General features: G+C 42.1%; 1 protein-coding gene across 2 annotated transcripts in view; it reads right to left on the bottom strand.

Moving 5' to 3' along the window:
* Positions 1–18,807, bottom strand: part of NALCN (sodium leak channel, non-selective) — a 436,823-nt gene that overhangs the window by 110,549 nt on the left and 307,467 nt on the right. For both annotated transcript variants that reach the window (XM_075562611.1, XM_075562612.1), the window contains 2 exons: positions 11,053–11,189; positions 9,672–9,813 (listed from right to left, as the gene is read on the bottom strand). In XM_075562611.1, the coding sequence (XP_075418726.1) occupies positions 9,672–9,813; positions 11,053–11,189 (279 nt within the window). The remainder of the gene's footprint in view (positions 1–9,671; positions 9,814–11,052; positions 11,190–18,807) is intronic.

Raw genomic sequence — 18,807 nt, 5'->3', positions numbered from 1 at the left:
GTAGTTTGAGGAAGCCTGAACCACCTTACACCTCACCCAGACTTGCAGTCATACCACGGGTATGGGAAAAGCAGTATCTGCAATACCCACCCCCCTCTTTTTAATTGCATGTTTTCTTGTTTGAGATGAACTTGGTTATCACTAAAGACTCCAAGTCCTTTCCCAGTTTTAATTTTATCTCTTTTTTTTAAACACACTCAAGACCACTATTTAGGTTTGAGGGATAAGAAATATGGAGAGATTTTTTTAAAGAAACACACAATGTATATTTGTACACAGCCCATCTCAAGAAATGAAATCAATGACAATACTCTGTTAATCCCTCCATCTCTGTGGTTCTTCTTCTTTCTCCTGAGAAAGTGTCCCTCCCTTCTCCCTGCTCTGACCCCATCCCTGGCCTCCCCATGGCCTTCAAAGTCTTGTCGATTGTTGTATAAGCCACGTTTCATTGTTTTCCCTTTCAAAAATGGTGTTATTAAATATATCTTATATTTAGATATGTTTAATATACAATGTTTATTAATAGGACATTATAAATATATGCCTGCCGTGTCTTAGTTATAGAAGTTAATGTCAAAAGGACTTTATGGAGTTTAGCTCATATAAATAGGAAAACCAAGATTGAAAATTGCACGTTCAGATGTTGCAGAGATACAAAAAGATAAATGGACTTAGGATTCTGGAGACAATGCCAGCTGTTTCTAAACATGTTGGTGTTTTTGAATTGAAAATTCATGGCGCTTCAGCAATACAAGGAAGGAGCCCCTGGACTCCAATTACATTTTAATTGTACTTGACCTTCAGGTCCAAATAACAAAAGCATCATTGACAACAACTGCACTAGGACACATAGGGACTGGCATCACATTTAATGAAAAATGAAATAGGCAAGTCAAGCTAAACCCCTGACCTCTGGAACCAGACAGTGTTCCCCAAGTCTCCCTTCCAGGCATTCACTGAGCATCTCCTGAAGCCCCACATCACCGTCTCGGTGCCGAGGACCCAGGCTCCAGCTGTGACTACCCATAGTCGATTTTATATGAAAAATAATAAAGTGAACTGAGCCTGCTCCCCACCCCACAAAAGAAAGACGAAGAGCAAAATGTAATGACAAAGATAGGCTCTTTGTAGAGCCTCGGTCCTCTGTTACCTGGTGGGGTCAGCACAGAAACCTGATGAAGAGAGTTACCTGTAAAAGAGGCTCAATCCTAGAAAACGATTTGCTTTTGAACCTTAGTGGACATGCACTTAGGGAATGTGAAACCTTTACAGATAATCCTCCGCTAAAAATGATTACAGGCCCCATATTCTGTTAAAACAATCCCCTACTCTCTTGTTACTTGAAGGCTGCAAATTGTGTTCCATCCCGCCCCTAGCGCACGGAATTCATGTGAAGAACCCCAATAAAGGAAGGCTAAATGAAGGGATGTGTATATAAAAGCTACCATGTTACATTCTGAGTTCATTAACACACTGTAAAGATAAATTTAAACATGCTAAAGTTTTGGTTTTATAATGTGTATCTATGGGTGTGTTTGAATTTATATTTCAATCTATATATTTCATTTCACCATTATTGTGAGCCAAGGAGCTCTCCATTAGTTACTAAAGAATCCTTACGAGAAACAAGGAACTCTGTAGGAATGTGGCATTTTGGGTGCTGAACATCCCTTCTTCCTCCTCCCGATGCCGCCATCGCCACCTCGTATCTTGTGGTTGTGCGGTACCTGCTGCCATGAGAGCCAGTCTGGCTCAGGGCAGTCCCACAGGACAGAGTAGAGCTGCCCCTGGAGGTTTCCAAGGTTGCCATCCTGATGGGAGCAGACAGTCACATCGTTCCACCGCAGAGCAGCCAGTGGATGTTCTTGACTGTAGCTGAACTGGGAACCACTGGACCACCCCGATGCCTCTTCCTCTCGGCCAGGCCTCTTATCCCCACAGTTAGAGCAAGCACACCATCCTGGAGAGCTGCTTTCCATGTGCACTCTCCTCTTGGGTCTGTCTGTGTTCTTTCTCCTGAGATATAAACTTAGGCGGTCTTGCTTGGTGATTCCTGAAATATATTTTCTTCTCAGGCATCTCTCCCTGCTGGCTGTGAGTTTCTTAAGGGAGCAGCCCCTGTCGGGCTCACTACTGCATTCTCAAGGCCACTCCAAGCCCCAGCTCACTGCTTCTGAGTTTGGTTCTAACTCATAGCAACCCTAAGAGGACAGAGTAGAATGGCCTTGGTGGGTTTTTGAGACTTCAAATCTTTACAGAAGCAGACATCCTGATCTTACTCCCACAGAGTGACTGGTGCTTTGGAATAGCTGGTTAGCAGCCAGGCGCTTAACCCCTGTGCCACTAAGCTCCTATGCCCAGGCCCCAAGAAATGAACAGCAGAAACTTGTTGAGTGGCTTGCATGCTGAAATGAAAAAGGTAACAAAATGTAATGATTGCATTCACGACTTTTCCTCCATTTCTTGGACATTAGCTAGATGTTAACCTAAAGGCTTATTAGCGGAACATTAATAACTTCAGCAGCAATAGGGCAGTGGAGGGAGGGATCAGATATTGCCTCATTTCCCTGGACTTGTCACTGTCCTCTCCCAGTCCTCCATCAAGTGTGATGATCAGGGTGGGCGAAGAACGGCGAGGAGACCTTCTTGGGAAGCTCCGGGAGAGAAGCAGGTGGCTGGATAGTCTTCAACCTCTATCAGACTCAGGGTCACAGAGACCTGTAACATTCACTAGTGTTTTCCAGACAGTTGGGGATTCTCCCCGCAGAAAGAGCACAACAGAAAAGTCCATCCAAACCCCATCGTCCTTAATTCTATTTCTGCTAGCAGCTGACCTCTTAACCATTTCACCAACAGGGATGCTCCGTCCAGCAAAGCCAAGAGAGCAGAAAGGTCAAGGAGCTCTGGTTAAAGAGAAATGATAGCCCCCAGCATCAACAAGGCTTGAAACAGAACCTTGACCTTGAGGAGATGACTCACTTCAGAGTACTAAATGAATGACGGTATTTTCCTGGTTACTAGAAAGCCAAGTTCAATTTTCAGTTCATTAACAAGCTCTCCGCTTAAACAATCTATCATTTCTATAACATAGAAAAAAATATGAACAGAGAAACTAAGTTCCTTTCCTTGAGAAGGAGAAGAAGGAAGAGGAGGAGGAGGAGGAAGAAGAAAACAGTCTCCAGGTATGTAGAAAGAGGAGGAGGAGGAGGAGGAGGAGGAGGAGGAGGAGGGGAAGGAGTAGGAGGAGGAGGAGGAGGAGGGGAAGGAGTAGGAGGAGGAGGGGAAGGAGTAGGAGGAGGAGGGGAAGGAGGAGGAGGAGGAGGAGGAGGAGGAGGAGGAGGGGAAGGAGGAGGAGGAGGAGGAGGAGGAGGAGGGGAAGGAGGAGGAGGAGGAGGAGGAGGAGGAGGAGGAGGAGGAGGAGGAGGAGGAGAAAACACTGTCCAGGTATGCAGGCTTTTAACCAGGGAGGAAAGTCCCCCACGAATGAGTGAGAGTGGTCATTTAGGAATCTCATTTCTGTCATCTGGAAGGGCAGATGTTCATCAGAAGAGGCAGGAAGAAAAACAGTTTTCTGCTATTTTTCTTTAGGACCTGGACAGACCTCAAGGAACGTTTAAAGATTTTACATTTTTGTTTACTGGGAGATACACGGGCATTTACATATAAATAAATGTGTATATACACACACACCTATATATGCTAAAGGTAATCAAGCAGGGCTATTTTAAAAAAACATGGTCTCTGCCGAGGGAGGTTGCCATGGGAATGCCTCAGAGCGTTCAAGACCAGGGCCATTTCTCTGAGAAAGTCTTGCCAACATATGCTCTTGGGTTTCCTGCGATGCTCCATCTATCGCTCCCTCCTTTGTGTTGTTGTCCCCAGTCTTCTTATCTCCTTCTTAACGGTGATCTTGATCTTGAGGACCCGCTGTTTTCCTCGACAGTTGTGGACATTAGAAGGTTCTCCTGCTCAGTAGCGCTGCAGGGAAAAGTTTTATTTCTGCTGTTCCTTCGTCCATATTGTAAGAATCACCAATATGCCAGCCTTTCATTAACATACTTTGAGGACAAACAGTCTCAATTTTTATTGCATAGACTTGGGATAGCTTCATCATGTAGATTGAAGGAGCCCCCTACACTGCATTGTGCACCGACTGGCAGTTTCAAAAAGCAACTGAGGTTTTAATGAAAAATTTCCAGGCATTCACTGAAATAAAGAAAATAACAGTGGTCTAGTCTATATTCAAAGATTTTGTTGTGTATTCATGTGGTTTTGTTTCCAGTGCTTTTGATGTTGTTGGAGTTAGGCGCTGTCTAGTGGACGTTGACTCGGAGAGACCAGACTTCCTTAATAAAAAATGTAAAGACTCTGGATGCTTAAGGGAAAAATACCATCTGCGTTCTCTTTACCTTCTCCTTCTATTCAACCCTCATCACTAGCATTCATTTATGGGGATTTTCTTGGTGGCATGCAGCAAGAATGGCAAATCCTAAGAGCTGATGAAGAATGTGGCTGAGAACTGAAGCTCCAAACGGAGCATCCTGGACGGAATGGCTTGTTTTGTTTTGCTGACAACCTGAGGAAAGTCAGGGCTTTGAGTGGATGCCAACATGGACGACGTCTTCCACAGGTTATCTGCAACATTATACATGTCAATGGGGTGAAATGAAAAACAAAAATGTTCTCTGTGTTCAACTTTTCAAATTGGAGCATTTGTCCAGATGGTAAATGCTATAAGCAGATAAAAGAGTATTCCAATTATAGCTAATCTACATTGTGGGTCAAGCGCATGATGTCTGAGGGTCTGTGGATGGTGCTGCGGAGACGCTCAGCTGCTAACCCAAAGGTTGGAGGTTCATATCCATTCAGAGGTGCCTCTCAAGAAAGCCCTTGCAATACACTTCCAAACATTCACCTTTGAGTTCAGTCCTACTTTTATGTACATAAAGTTGCCATCAGTCAGAATCAACTTGATGTTAATTAATAGCTTTATACTTCTATGTAATGAAAGGTAACCTGACAATCAAGTATAATTTTCTTTTTGCATGACTATGCTTTATATTTTTTAATCAGCTGACTTTATGGATTAGGGACTGATCCTAGTCTTCAAAAATGTCTAGTCTTTTTGATCAATAACTTAGATACCACTGAGAAACATTGTCTTTGCTCATTCATTCTATCTTTGAAGATTCTAACAGAGACTGTAGAGTAAGATTACCGACTAAAACTATAATTCATCTTTTACTTTTAGTTCCATGAAACTGTTAAATGAGAATATTAGATGAATAGAAGGCTATCCAAGAATCAGAAGTATCTTTTAGCATCTGTGAATGCAGCCCAACAAAAAGATTGCTTGGGGAGGAGGGTCGATAGATACAGGGGCTAAATCCAATTCTCGGCAACCTGGCCACATGTATCATGGAGCCTTATTTATCTATGGTCTTGGATGCCTTTCAAAAACATTCTGTTCAGGGAAATGAGAAATGGCACATTTCCTCTTAGAGGGAAAAATATATTTTCATGAACTAAGTTTTCATTTTTGTGTTTCCAGTGTGATAATATTACTGTTGATTCCACAGAGAGTGTCAGGATGTTATATATAACATTCATGCTATACATAAAATGACAGCAGTTCCTAGACCTCTTCCTGAAGATGGACGGTCCCCGCTGCAGGGCCCACTGGAGGATCATTCTATCCTCGGCTTCTGCTTTCAAGTCTGACTTTGAAATAATTTTTATTTTAAGAATAAACCTGATTTCTACTACACAAAATTCAATTTCAGCTTGATCAGTTGAGGCAACGTCACTTTCCCCTCTAAATTTAGTAACCACCGAAATAGAAATGTCTGCTCCTGGGCCCTGAACACCTATTGAGTCACATAGCTATGTGAAGAACACAGTTGATCAATTCCATTTTTGTCTAAAACACACTTAATATATTGTAGGGTATTACATGCATGTACACACACATTGCTTTTCACAAACATGTAAGAGACAGGTTGAAGGTTAAATGATCTTGGAAAGACCAAATGGAGAACACATTTGAAAGCACAGGACCCAAATCATGAGAGTAAGCGAAAAATAGGAGAAAATAGAGCAGATGGAAAGCAGATCCAACAATGAATAAACAAAATTTAAAAAATTTGGCCTAATATCTTAATCTTCAGATTGGAAAAGAGAATCTCAGTTTAGGCAGTTTTGATGAGAGAAGATACACACCCAGGTATATTCTGACATCCAAGGATACAGAGAAACTCTTACAAGCTTACAAATCCACCACCTGACCACCAAACAAGAACCTAATTACTTTCAAGTGGGAAAAATAAGTGACATCAGCATCGGATTTCTCACCTACCCTTTTGGAAGCCATAGGCTAGAAGAACAGCATCTATAAACGACCGAAAGAAAACCAACGCAGGGACTTGTGCAAGGAGAGATGATACTGTACAGAGAGTCAGCGGGTCATCAAGAACAACCTGAGTCAGCAACAGCTGGCTACATGGAACTCAGGCTGATTCTGACTAGAGGCGTGACGGGCCAGAGGTGAATGGTAAGTTTGTGAAATGGTAAATCTGTGTGGGAGCAGACAGCCTTATTTTTCTGGTGTGTTTGAAACGCAGACCTTGCATTTAGCAGCTTAACCACTTCATCCAGTACCACTGCCAGAGTTCCTTAAACAACGACGTACCATCAGGTGGATTCCAACCCACTAGACAGAGTTTCCAAGGCTGTTAGACCGTATCTAGAAGCCGATCCCACAGAGCAGCTGGTGGGCACAACACTTCCCTGACTGTGCCGCCAGGGCTCCACAAGCCACAGCGGGAAACTTGTGGTCACGTTCTGAACTGTGTTTACCAGTTTCCTACGTACTGCATGTAGGACACCTGTTCTATCATCGTATGTATTTACTTTTCACATGTAAAAAACCCACCTGTCTTATTTTGTATTTGGATCTTGGAGGGGGAACAGGGGAAAAAGAAGGGCGAGCAGAGAGAGGCAAAAGTAGAATGGTGAATGGTGCTAAAAGGAGGTGCGTAGAGAATCCTGGTAACTAAAGGATGTGGTATTTTATTATCAAAGTATAATAGAGAAATAGGCATTTGATTATCAACAATAAAAATTAGATGATAATGACTTCAGGGAAAATCACCTGACATGCATGTGAAAGTTGCATAGCGAACAGCGAAACCTGGAGAAGAATCTGCATTTTCATGGCGGTGCTGGGAGAGAATAAAGTACCGTGGACTGCCCAAGGCACTGATGGATGTGTCTGAGAAGTACAGCCAGACTGCTCCTCAGTTAGTCGCAAAGACGGCTTAGTAGCAAAGTAGCACACACTTTGGACATTTTATAGCCCGTTCCCTGGAGAATGACCTCATGCGTGGTAAAGTAGAGGGCCAGTGAAATACAGGGAAAACTTTGAAGAGGTGGATTGATTCAGTGACTGCAACAATGGGCTTGAACATTACAATAGTTGGGAGAATGGTGTAGGTCAGCGCAGTTGTTTGCTATGTTGTGCATATGGTTGCTATGTTGTGCATATGGTTGAACCGATTCTATGGCATCTTTCAACAACCACAGTACTTTGACTTCCGAGTAAAAATGATATATTTGTAAGAAAGGTAAATGCTTTTATAAATTCTAATTTCAATTTCTATTACAAATTCTATGAAGTCTTGGTGGTACCTGATCAGTGTTGGTTTAACTGCTAATTGCAAGTTCGGTGGTTCAAACCCAGCAAGTGCTCCATGGGAGACAGCTGCAGCTATCTGCTCCGGTACAGACTGACAGCCTCAGGAACCCTGTACAGGGGCCACTAGGAGGTAGACTCGGTGGCAGTGGGATTACCAGTTCTATCAGTCTTTCCTTGTCTTACTTATTTATACTGTTGAACTGATTTCAGTCTATTGTAGATGCAGCATAGTGTACAAGAAGGCTTCAAAAAGTTTGTGGGGGAAGTTCTATTATCTTCAAATTCTAATTTTCCACAAGCGCTTTGGAAGTCTCTCAAATAACATAGCACAATAACAACAACAACGAAATCATCGAGTTGCTTCTAGCACATAGTGACCCTGTGTAAGCTTTCTGAGATTGTCCGTCATGATAGGAGCTGAGAGTCTTATAAACTGTTGCCTGTGAGGCTAACAGCCCCACCTCCAACCCACAATGCCAGCAAGAGCTTTCTTAGCAACATATTTACCACAACAAACTCACTACCAGGGAGGCGATCACAACTCAGAGTGACCCAAAAGGACAGGGTTGAGCTGCCCCTGTGTGTTCTGAGACCATGATAGCTCTTCACGGGAGTATAAAGCTCTGCCGTCCTCCCTTCCAGTGTTCGGTGGTTTCAAATTGCTGACCGATGGTTAGCAGCCCAATGCATAATCATCACACCATCAGGGATGTAACATAGATAACAGAGCATACATACAAGCTGTGGGTGTTAGTTGCTGTTGCGTTGATCCCCACTTGCAGTGACCCTAGGTATTCCGAGAAGGATTTCCCCAGAGGGTTTTCCAAAGCTGTGACCTTTGGGAAGCAGATCACTAGGTCTGTCTGTCTAGAATAGGCGCTCCTGAGTGGGTTCAACCAAGAGTTGAGTTCTTAACTGTTTTCACCCATTTCCCAAATACTGACTATAGGATACATATTTTACATGCCATATTCTCATGTACTTTCCACCCCTAAAATCAGCTTTATTTTTATATCTTATATGCAAACACCAACAAGCTCACTGCCATTGAGCCCCCACTGACTCATAGTGACCTTGTAGGACAGGGAAGAACTGTCCCTTTGGGTTTCCAAGACTGTACCACTTTATAGCTGTAAAATCCCTTCTTTCTCCCACATATCTTGGATAGAAATGGGTAAATGGAAATGAGCCTCATTTCTCTAAGATTTTAAATTAATTTTGCTTTTTTATGCATGCACTTCCCTACTGAAACTTTCCTGTGCAATCTGCTGGGGGGAGGACTCACTATCTACCACTTAACTATTGAAGGACAGCTCTATTGGACTGTGAATAAGTTAATGTATCCAGAGAGAGTGTTGATTTCTGCCACACGGACAGTACTCAGTTGATGGTGTTATTAATGATGTGGGGAGAAACCTTCCTGGTTGTTCCTCAGGATGTAGTATTATCTGGACACAAACATGGTCTCTTACAGAAGACAACGTAGAGCCCGTTGTTCCGCCTGGGCTGCACCTCCTCAGTCACCGCCATGGAGTCGGTTACGACTCATGGTGATGTGATAGGTCCGAGGCGAACTGGCTCTGGGGTTTATGAAACTGTAACTCTTCACAGGAGTAAAAAGCCTCTATTTTCTCCAGCAGACTGGCTGCTGGTTTCAAATCAGTGACCTTGTGGTTAGTAGCCCAACTCTTAAACACTGCGCCCCCAGGACTACCCCTTAGAGACCCCTTTAGCCTGTTTATGAGAAAATGAAGTTCTGGGAGGACATTCCATGTATTCAAAGTCACCAACTCTGAGATATACACAACTGAAATTTATACACCACAGTGGCTTGATAACTCCTGACCGGTGGAATGATTTCTTCTACAAATTTCATCATTGTCTTCCCTGCTTCGACATTCAATCCCAAGAGCGACCCTCTAGAGCTCTCACAGACATGCGGCACACATGGTACATTTGGGGTGACCGAGGGTCTTACTTTTTGGTCAATGTATTTGTTGTCTTCGATGGCAGACCTCTTGGAGTGGTCGCATGACGAGGAGGAGGCGGAAGGGAGGCTTCGCAAGAGGCAGCAGGTGTCCTGTTGCTGGCGATCAATAAACTGCTTCATGAAGCTTTCCCTTTGTAGGTGAAATACACACACACACCAAGCGTTATTAGTGACATGGAGCAAGGGATGGCATTGACAGGGAGGCATTTGTTTGCGTTAACACAAAGCCATGATAAAAGATCAGTGAGCGGTGTTTACTTTTAATTACTAAAACCTTCATTTCAGGAGGGCTTTCTGAATCTGTAGCTTCCCCTGCTTAAAATTTTCATTTGAAAGCAATAATATCCCATAATTTATGGTATTTAAAAAATCCCATTATGATAACGATACAACACTTTTCGCCCGCTCTAGGAATTGGTAGAGCTAGTTGATCTCTCTGACCTCCCATTTATCGTAGGCGTGCCTGAGAGAGCATTCACACTGTAAGCATCAAAATCACTCACAAGGAATTTACTTCACCTGATCTCCACAGTATGTTGAGAATTCAAATAAAATCTCTTCAAATAACCACTAATCCTGAATCTAATTTACAGCTTCTTTCATATTTTGCATTTCAGGTTCTAAATTTCATTAAAAAAATATCAGTAATGAGAACATAGTTCCATTTGAATTTTAAATATGATGGTACCACGCAAGTCTCATACTTTTATAATCCCCCAGAGGTTTGTTTTTTTAAAGACTCAAATAAACATTTCATATTGTTCCAATTCTATTTCTAATTTGTGAGCTATAGTTAGGTAAATCTCTATTATACTTCCTTTGTATTACACCCAAAAATGTTTTAAAAATAGATGCATTTGCTTAATAGGAAATAAAACATGGGGGGGGGATGGAATCTGTGAATGTCATGGTGCTCTTGGAAATTGTAAGACAAATGAGTGTGTACACAGACAGACACAGCTTAGTCAACAAATGCTAGTGTGGTCCCAAACCTGGTCACAGATGGCATCTCAATCTATCTGGAAAGGCAGGAGCTGACAGGCAGGTTTGTCCGGATAAGGGGGTGAGGTTGATAGCTATAGGCCGTCCAGGCAACATAGAGGATCTTCTCTAGCTACCTGGGAGGGCCGCCCTCACGCAGGCACCTCCGGAAGAAGCTACCCTCTCTCCTAAGTAGTTAGAAAAGGACTCTTCTCTGAACACGTTGTTAAAAGGATCGAGGGTTTCTCAAAGAGCGTTATTGAGAGCACACACACAGGTAATCATATCAGAGTAGGAAAAATATGGCTGGGCTGGCAATCAGGACTGGCACCTGATTTTCCAATGAACCTTCCCCAATGCTTTTACAGTGAAAGACAGACGTTAATACCTGATTTTAGGGACTGTAAAATCTGAAGGCAGCTTGGAGATTTTCACCATTTGTGGTCTGTTGGGGAATTTTTCAAAGATTCGCAGGCGCAAAGGGAGCTTCTCCTTGGTGTCTGCATTTGCTTCACTTTGCTTTAACTAAAGAGAAATTAGAAACAGAAAAGAAAAAAAGGGGAGACCTTTAGTACTGGAAGGAACGGGAAATGAGAGCTGTAGAATCGAAAGAACAATGAGTGATTACAATAGGAAACAGAAGGTGGCAGCAAAGACCTGCCCAGTATCATTCTCCAGCTTGCCCGCCTAGGCTTTCTGTGTGCTGGCACTTGAGAGATGGTAACATCAAAGTAAAACATAACCGAAGGAGAATTGTCATGTTATTTCCAACTATACGACTCTTTAGCGTTCTAGTGACATTGTGGTTATCCACTGGGCTGCCAACCATAAGGTCAACTGTTCGAAACCACAGCCACTTTATCGGAGAAAGATGAAGCTTTCTACTCCCATAAAGAATTAGTCTCTGAAATCCACAGGGGGAGGTCTTATCCTGTCCAATAGTGTCCCTTTGAGTCGACCTCGACTCAATAACAGTGTTTTTATTTTAAATCAAGATTCTATCGTTGCAAATGTTAGCGTTTTATTGTCTGCTTAATTATGATCACAAACACATCTAAACAATACATTCTACTTGAAAAATATGCATATTTGCATTACCAAAAGAGTAAACGTTAAATGAAAATATGAACTACAGAATCAATTCGTGGTGTATTTGAAAAGAGAGACTATATCAAGAAAATTTCTAATTTATTATAGCAGAGATTACAATTTTTAAAGGCTCAAAATAAGAAAAAAAATACCTTTGGCACAGAGAGAATATAAAGAAGCTTGATCATTATTAAATGCCACAAGATATCTTTGTGAGAAAAGACAAGGAACTGTTTGCATGATATTTTCCCCTACAACTTATTTCTACAAGTTGATTTATTTTTTAATCATTTTATTGGGGTTCATACAAGTCTTATCACAATCCATACCTCAATCCATGTGTCAAGCACTTTTGTACATTTGTTTCCCTCATCATTCGAGCCCTTGGTATCAGCTCCTCATTTTCCTCCTCACTCCCTCGATAATTTCTAAATTGTTATTATTTTGTCATGTCTTACACTGTCCGACATTGCCTTTCACCCACTTCTCCTCCCAGGGAGGAAATTATATGTAGATCCAGTTCTTGAATGCTTCCTCCCTGCCACTATCATGATCCTAATTCTACCTTACAAATCCGGCTGAACTGGAGGATGTACATTGGTACAGATAGGAAGTGGAAACACAGGGAATCCAGGACAGATGAACCCCTCAGGACCAGTGGGGAGAGTACATTATTTATTTTTATAAGATTTTTTTCTTTCATTTCTAGGCATTGTGCTCACGGAAGCTAGGTCTGAACATAACAACCCTGTGTGAATACCGAGAGGGGGCCCGGCGAACTCTGACCTTTCTAATGTAGTAAAGGGCTAGTGCCCTTTTCTACATTCCATTCTTGCCTCTCCCCAGTCTTCCCTTGGCCCATCCAGGGCCCTGTGGGCAAGGGCTTAGGCTGCTAACTACAAAGCCTGTGGTTCTGCCCCACCAGCTGCCCCCAAAGAGATAGATGAGACTGTTGCCTCCTATGAAGACGTACGGTCTTGGGAACCCTGGGGCTAGATTCAAGTGCCTGGCAGTGGGTTTGCTTTGGGTCATTTCCCCAAATCCTTACTCTAGGGTCCGTAATATCTTTCCAAATTGCACCTTGTAGCACTGGCTCCATTCGAAGAACATCTTTAAGTTACCTTTGTAGGGGGAATAGAGAGGCACGTTAAAAATACATATTAGCTTGTTACCCTTTTGCTGGATGTGTTTTTACTTTACTTTTACAACTTTGGCTTGCGTTCCTGAAAACATCAATTTCAGGGCCTCAGAACTTCCAAAACAGATAAAAAGTGGTGGCAACACTTCCCGTCAACTCCTATGTGGATATCCAAAATAGCCACAGAGCACATTAGTTCTGCGTTTTGGAAAAATGTCCCAATTTCAATATCATGCATGGCTCAATTACCTGTCTATGAGATCAGAGGGAGGTTATAGTCCTTGATTTTCAGTTCACAAAATGCATACCCTTTTTGATTCTACTATGGAGGTTATTCTAACCTTCTTGTTTGGTACAATAGAAAAAATTTCTTGTAGTCATTTATAGATCTAATTTAGTTTTGTAGGTACCCTAGTGGAGGAATGGGTTAGGCATTGGATTGCTAGTCTTAAGGTCAGCAGTTTGAAACCACCAGCTGCTCTGTGATAGAAAGATGAGGCTTTCCACTCTTGTGAAGATTTACAGTCTCAGAAACCCACAGTGGCAGTTTTCCTCTGCCTTGTAGGACCACAAGGGGTTGGAATAGATTGGATGGCAGTGAGTTTGATATTGTTGCTTTAATTTTGTTGGTAGCTTTCCGTTTCCTCTGTCTTAGTTGGCATCTCATTTAGGAGAGGGGCCCAGCTCGGTGTTTCCTTCTTCACTCCTTAGATGGAGCATTGACTACAGCACCGAGAGCAGAATGGTACCAGCTCAATACTTGGAAGGTTAGGATGACAACCGTGACAATAACTGGCTCCCAAGGCACACAGCAGAAGCTGCTGACACTTCATACATAATAAAGACAGTAACCAGCTAAAGAGGTGAGTCCGAAAAAATTACTGAAGCAACTCGTCTAAAACCAGGTCAGTGGCCAGGGCACCTTTTAGAGTACACAGAATAATCAAACAAAATTTCAAGTTAAATTATTTAGACCACAGCGGGAAGCTATCTACAAGAGCAAAGGAATGTTGGTAACAGAGAGCAAAAATAAGGTATTTGTTAATTCACTCCTATGTAGGTTTTTCCCCTTTATACCTTAATGCAACCATTTAGAAATCATATCCTGTAGGTCAAGTGCAGTCCTTGGGTAGTAGAAATAGTTAGTGAGCTCTTCCAAAGATACTGTCAGAAATTCAGTCCAGCACAGTTCTACACAGGGTCACCATGAGGCAGAGTCAGCTAGGTGGCAAGAGTTGTTTATTTTTTTATAAACAGTTCTGGCTGCTCAGTGGGTTAATTAAACTTAGGTTACTACCTGCGGTTCAAACCCACCAGCCACTCAATGAAAGAGAAATGAGGCTCTCAGCTCCTATAAAGATTTACATCTTAGAAACCTTCTATAGAACCACTATGAGTTGGAATCAACTCGATGGCAGTGGAGTTAGGTTTGGTTTAATAGTTTACCCAAGAGACCTATGACACTATGGGCTAGACGTCGGGCTGCTAACTGCAAGGTCAGCAGTTCAAACTCCCCGGCTGCTCCATGGCAGAAAAATGAGGCCTTCTGCTTCTATAAAGATTTACAATTTCAGAAAACTTCACTCTGTCCTATTGAGTGGGAGTTAACTTGATGGCAGTGGGTTAGTTTTGCAATTTGTTTTTTAACAAGGCTAAGTTCTAGATTAAAAGTAAAACAGACAGAGTACTGAGCCCAGAGTAGGTATTTGTATAAACAGACAAAGACAATACAACATAGTAGCTTGTGTGGCTGAAATACAGACAGAGAACTGTGGTGTCCTCAGGATTGGGAACAAGGGAGAACTGAGCAGACAGACAGGTGCTACCTGAGAAATTCCTTGGGCAGTCACACTGCTACATATGACCATGCTAGCCAACACTGGGCTTGAGAAGCAGCAGAGCTGTCATATATACTTTATGAGAATGAGGATCTTCAAAGAAACACAAGAGCACACAGCATATTAATCAGGGGATTTCATTTAGATAAAAATTGCGTTTCTGTCCCCCAAACCTCTTAAGTTATCCATCTTTCTCCATTTCCACCACCATGGCTCTTTCCAAAGTTGTCACCTGGGGTCCTGCGTGTCTCTGCCCCTCCATCCTGTAGGACTCCCTCTAATTTGCTCTCCATTCTGTATTCAAAGCAAGCCTCCCCTTTCCAGATGTCTCCCCTTTAGTGGCTTCCCAGGGCACACATGAGACAAAAATCAAAATCTTGATTCTAGTTGTTAGTAGCGCAGGTGGTACGGTAGGTTTTGTGTTAGGTTCTTAAATCACTGCATTAGATGTGAATTGTATGTCAACAAATACGTAAAGAAAAAAAATCATTATAACAAAGAAAACCCTATGCAGCCCGTGTACGTGGTTATGCACAGCTGTGTTCACCAGGAGCTGGAATTGACAGCCATGGTTTTGGTTTGGGGTTTGTATGAAGCCCTGATAGTGTAGTGGTTACACGTGGGCTGCCAACTGAAAGGTCAGCAGTTCAGACCACCAGCTGCTCTGCGGGAGCAAGTCAGGGTTTTCTACTCCCTTAAAAGGCTACAGTCCTAGAAACTCACACGGGTAGTTCTATACTATCCTATAGGGTTGCTATGAGTCAGTCTTGAGTCAGAGGCAGTGAGATTTGTAGATTTTGTTCCCTTTATGTATATGATAGCTCATGGGAAGAATATAGGTTTCCTTTGTTTTATAAAAGAGGAAGATGGTTCAGTGAGTAAATAATTTTATTCTTCAATACGGTATCACCATAATCTTGATTATTTGTCTTTTCTCTATCCATGATCCTCTCCCTTAGACAAAAAGAGTAAAAAAAAGGAAAGAGTACTATGGGATTAAAGCACACCCACGTGCGTGCGTGCGTGTATGTGCGTGCGTGTGTGTGTGTGTGTGTGTGTGTGTGTGTGTGTGCAGGAAAGGGAGGATAAGGAAAACAGAGTCATCAGATCATTTCATACTACTTTGAAGCGACTGCAAACTATCTTTAAAATGTGATAAAACAGTATTCTAGATCCAAGTTCTTTTTCCTTTTTGCCACTAAGCAAGAACGTATTTCCCCATCCAGAGGAGAGAAGAGCGATGGAAATCTAAGGAAATGTGGAAACCATGGACTCATGATGGACCACACAATCATCAGTCTCCACAGCCTTAAGGACTTACCTCTCACTACCCACTGCTCTGAGGAGGGTCATGAGAAGGGCCTGAAGAGAGTGGGTGAAAATTATGCAACAAACTCAAGATCACGACAGAGAAGAGACTGACGGAACACTCAAGACTGTAGTTCATAGTCATCTTCAGGTCTGGAATTGACCCATGTTAGATAAATCGACCATTCAAGATCCAAAGGGTACCATTCGCCTGTGTTTAGAGAGTGAGTAAAGTAAAGGAGGAAGAATGGAAACAGGAAACATAGGGGGAAGGAATGACGTTAAGGGAATTGATTGCAACGGTTGAGTTGACATAAAATGTGTCTGAATTGGTGACTGTAAAACGGTTGATTTGCTCTGTAAATGCTCCCACAATTCTCAATAATAAAAAATAAATAAATAAAGTTGCTCTAATGCACTTGGGTCAATAATATAGATTCTTAGAACTGAACATGTACATTTCCCATCACTCTAACCTACTGCTGTTGAGTTGATGGCAACTCCAGGTAACCAGGGAGGACCGAGTACAATGGCTCCTGAGGGGCCACTGAGAGTACAAATCTCCATGGGAATAGGCAGCCTCACCTTCCTCCCAAGGAGTGGCTGGTGAGGTTGAAGAGCAAACTTTGCAGGTAGTAGCCCCAAACCTAATGCAGCAGCACACCACCAGAGTCTAAATCTCTGTTCGGGAAAACATTTTTTTTTTTTTAAGTTTCAGATATCATGGCCCTTGAAGTAAAGGAATACACTGTAGAGAATCTCGGGGTTTTATTATTGATATTCAGAAGCATGATGTAAAGAACAGTACAAAAGAACGCATTTAAATGGCTCCAACAACAGAGCCCGCAGGCGGTCTGCAACGAGAGAAGGGATGGGAGCTTTGGTAATGGACTGTCACACAGTTTAAAAAGTGTATTTGCAAAAAAAGAAATTAGAGTCAAAGAAAAAATTCAAACCTTGAGCTTGAAAAAATATAGAAATCATCTAAGCTCAGTGCTATTCTGTGGCTCAGCATCTGTCTCGCTGTGATATCATTACACGTTGGGCGGCTGAAAGCCTTTTGCTTTACTTGTGCTTCTCAGGAGGGTTGGCGTGTAATTGCTCTGCACGACACATACAGTGTTCTGCCTCATCGCTTAAATCTTCCACATTTCAGCTTGGGCTTGCTTCTGTTAAAATATGCAAACAGTATTCAGCTTCAGCTTCTTTCAGAAAGCAGCGACCAATAACTGAATTAAAGCGTTACATTAAATTTTCTTTTATAAAATGTCTTTGTGTGTCTGTACGTGTGTGTTTGTCTAAAAGAAAACATTCTAAAAAAGAGTCAGACTTCGGAAAGGTTCTTATTTTAACATCTCAAGCAATACGAGATGTTTTGCTTTTTAATGTGCATACGTTTGTGGGTTAGTAGAACTGCAGAGCATCTTTGATTGTTCAGAGGATAAAAAATGAGTCTATTGCCTTCACTCGGAAAATAGGCGTTCCTTCTCTATTACATGGGTTAAAGGGAGCAAGTTTCTCTCGGCTGCTTTGCACAATCGTTCTTGACTTGTTGGCTGCTTTTTTGGGTCTGCCCAGGCCATCGAACTTCAGAATATCGGATCTTCCTAAAGCATAGAAAGTGATTTTCAAGGAATTCTCTTCTGCCATTTCGCAGATGTGATTTTACAACTCAAACCGCAGAGCTTCTGGAGGAAACAGATGGGACTGCTAGAGTAATGATCAAACATGTTGATTTTTATTAATATCCCCGTGTTACTCTGAAACCTTGATATGCGAATATGAAGACATTCCCTCACTAGCCTGTGGAATGAAGCACAGCTGTGTTTCTTAGAAGAGAGGCCCTTCCCTTTACTGCTCTGGGCAAAAAGATGGTGATACTATATAAATTCCTCTCAGACAGCAATACATTACGCTGAAAAAATGCCTCTAAATCATTTTAATCACTAATTTTATGCCCTTTTAGAAAAATCTGTCTTTAAAACTTTCTCAAAGATCTTACTAAAACCTGGTGTTTCCAAGGTCAAACTATGGGTTTAATTACGAAGCACATCAGCTCCAGAATTAAAGGACTAATTTCTGTGTTAACTCACGGTCCAAAAAAGATGCATTTTGTATGCCCCCCCCCCAACGGTTACAATAATTTTATAACATTAGTGAATTAACTGTGTGTGCTATTTCCTCCCATTCTTAGCTCAAATAACTTCGACTGGTCATTCCTCATCCTTGTGGTCTGTCGCCTACGTCTGCGGGAGAGGAGCTAGATTCATGCAGACTTCGATGTGCATTTTCTGGGCTTCCTGATCTGGAAGCCAGCGGAGCACTTAGGAAGAGCCGGTGCAATCACACTCCCATAAATCACTGCAGGTGCAGCTGGTGAAGGCAGTTGGGTGCCAACTCAGATCGCGGAGGTTCAAGGGCATCCATAGATTCCCTTGGAAGAAAGGTCTGGTAATTATACTTCCCCCAAATTAAATTATTGGAAACCCTATGGAGGAAAACTGACACACATGGGATTGCCAAGAGTCAAAATCTCCTATGTAGTCAAAATCCGCTATAGAGCAACTGACATTTGGTATATGACATTCCTCAAATGTACATGAAATGTTTACTTTCATGTTCTGGTTACATGGATCCCAAGGTCTCATAAGCTTTAAATGTTCTTTGAAAGTTTATTTTGTGCAACAATATTAACACTATTTCTATCAAGGCTAAGCTATCAGACAATTTCAATAGCTTAGTAAGAGGAAGGAAACAACCGTATTATTCA

Source organism: Tenrec ecaudatus, chromosome 11 (genome assembly GCF_050624435.1).
Source record: "Tenrec ecaudatus isolate mTenEca1 chromosome 11, mTenEca1.hap1, whole genome shotgun sequence".
Taxonomy (NCBI): Eukaryota; Metazoa; Chordata; class Mammalia; order Afrosoricida; family Tenrecidae; genus Tenrec; species Tenrec ecaudatus.
The sequence above is the reverse complement of the archived record's forward strand: the minus strand, read 5'-3'. Positions and strand labels throughout refer to the sequence as shown.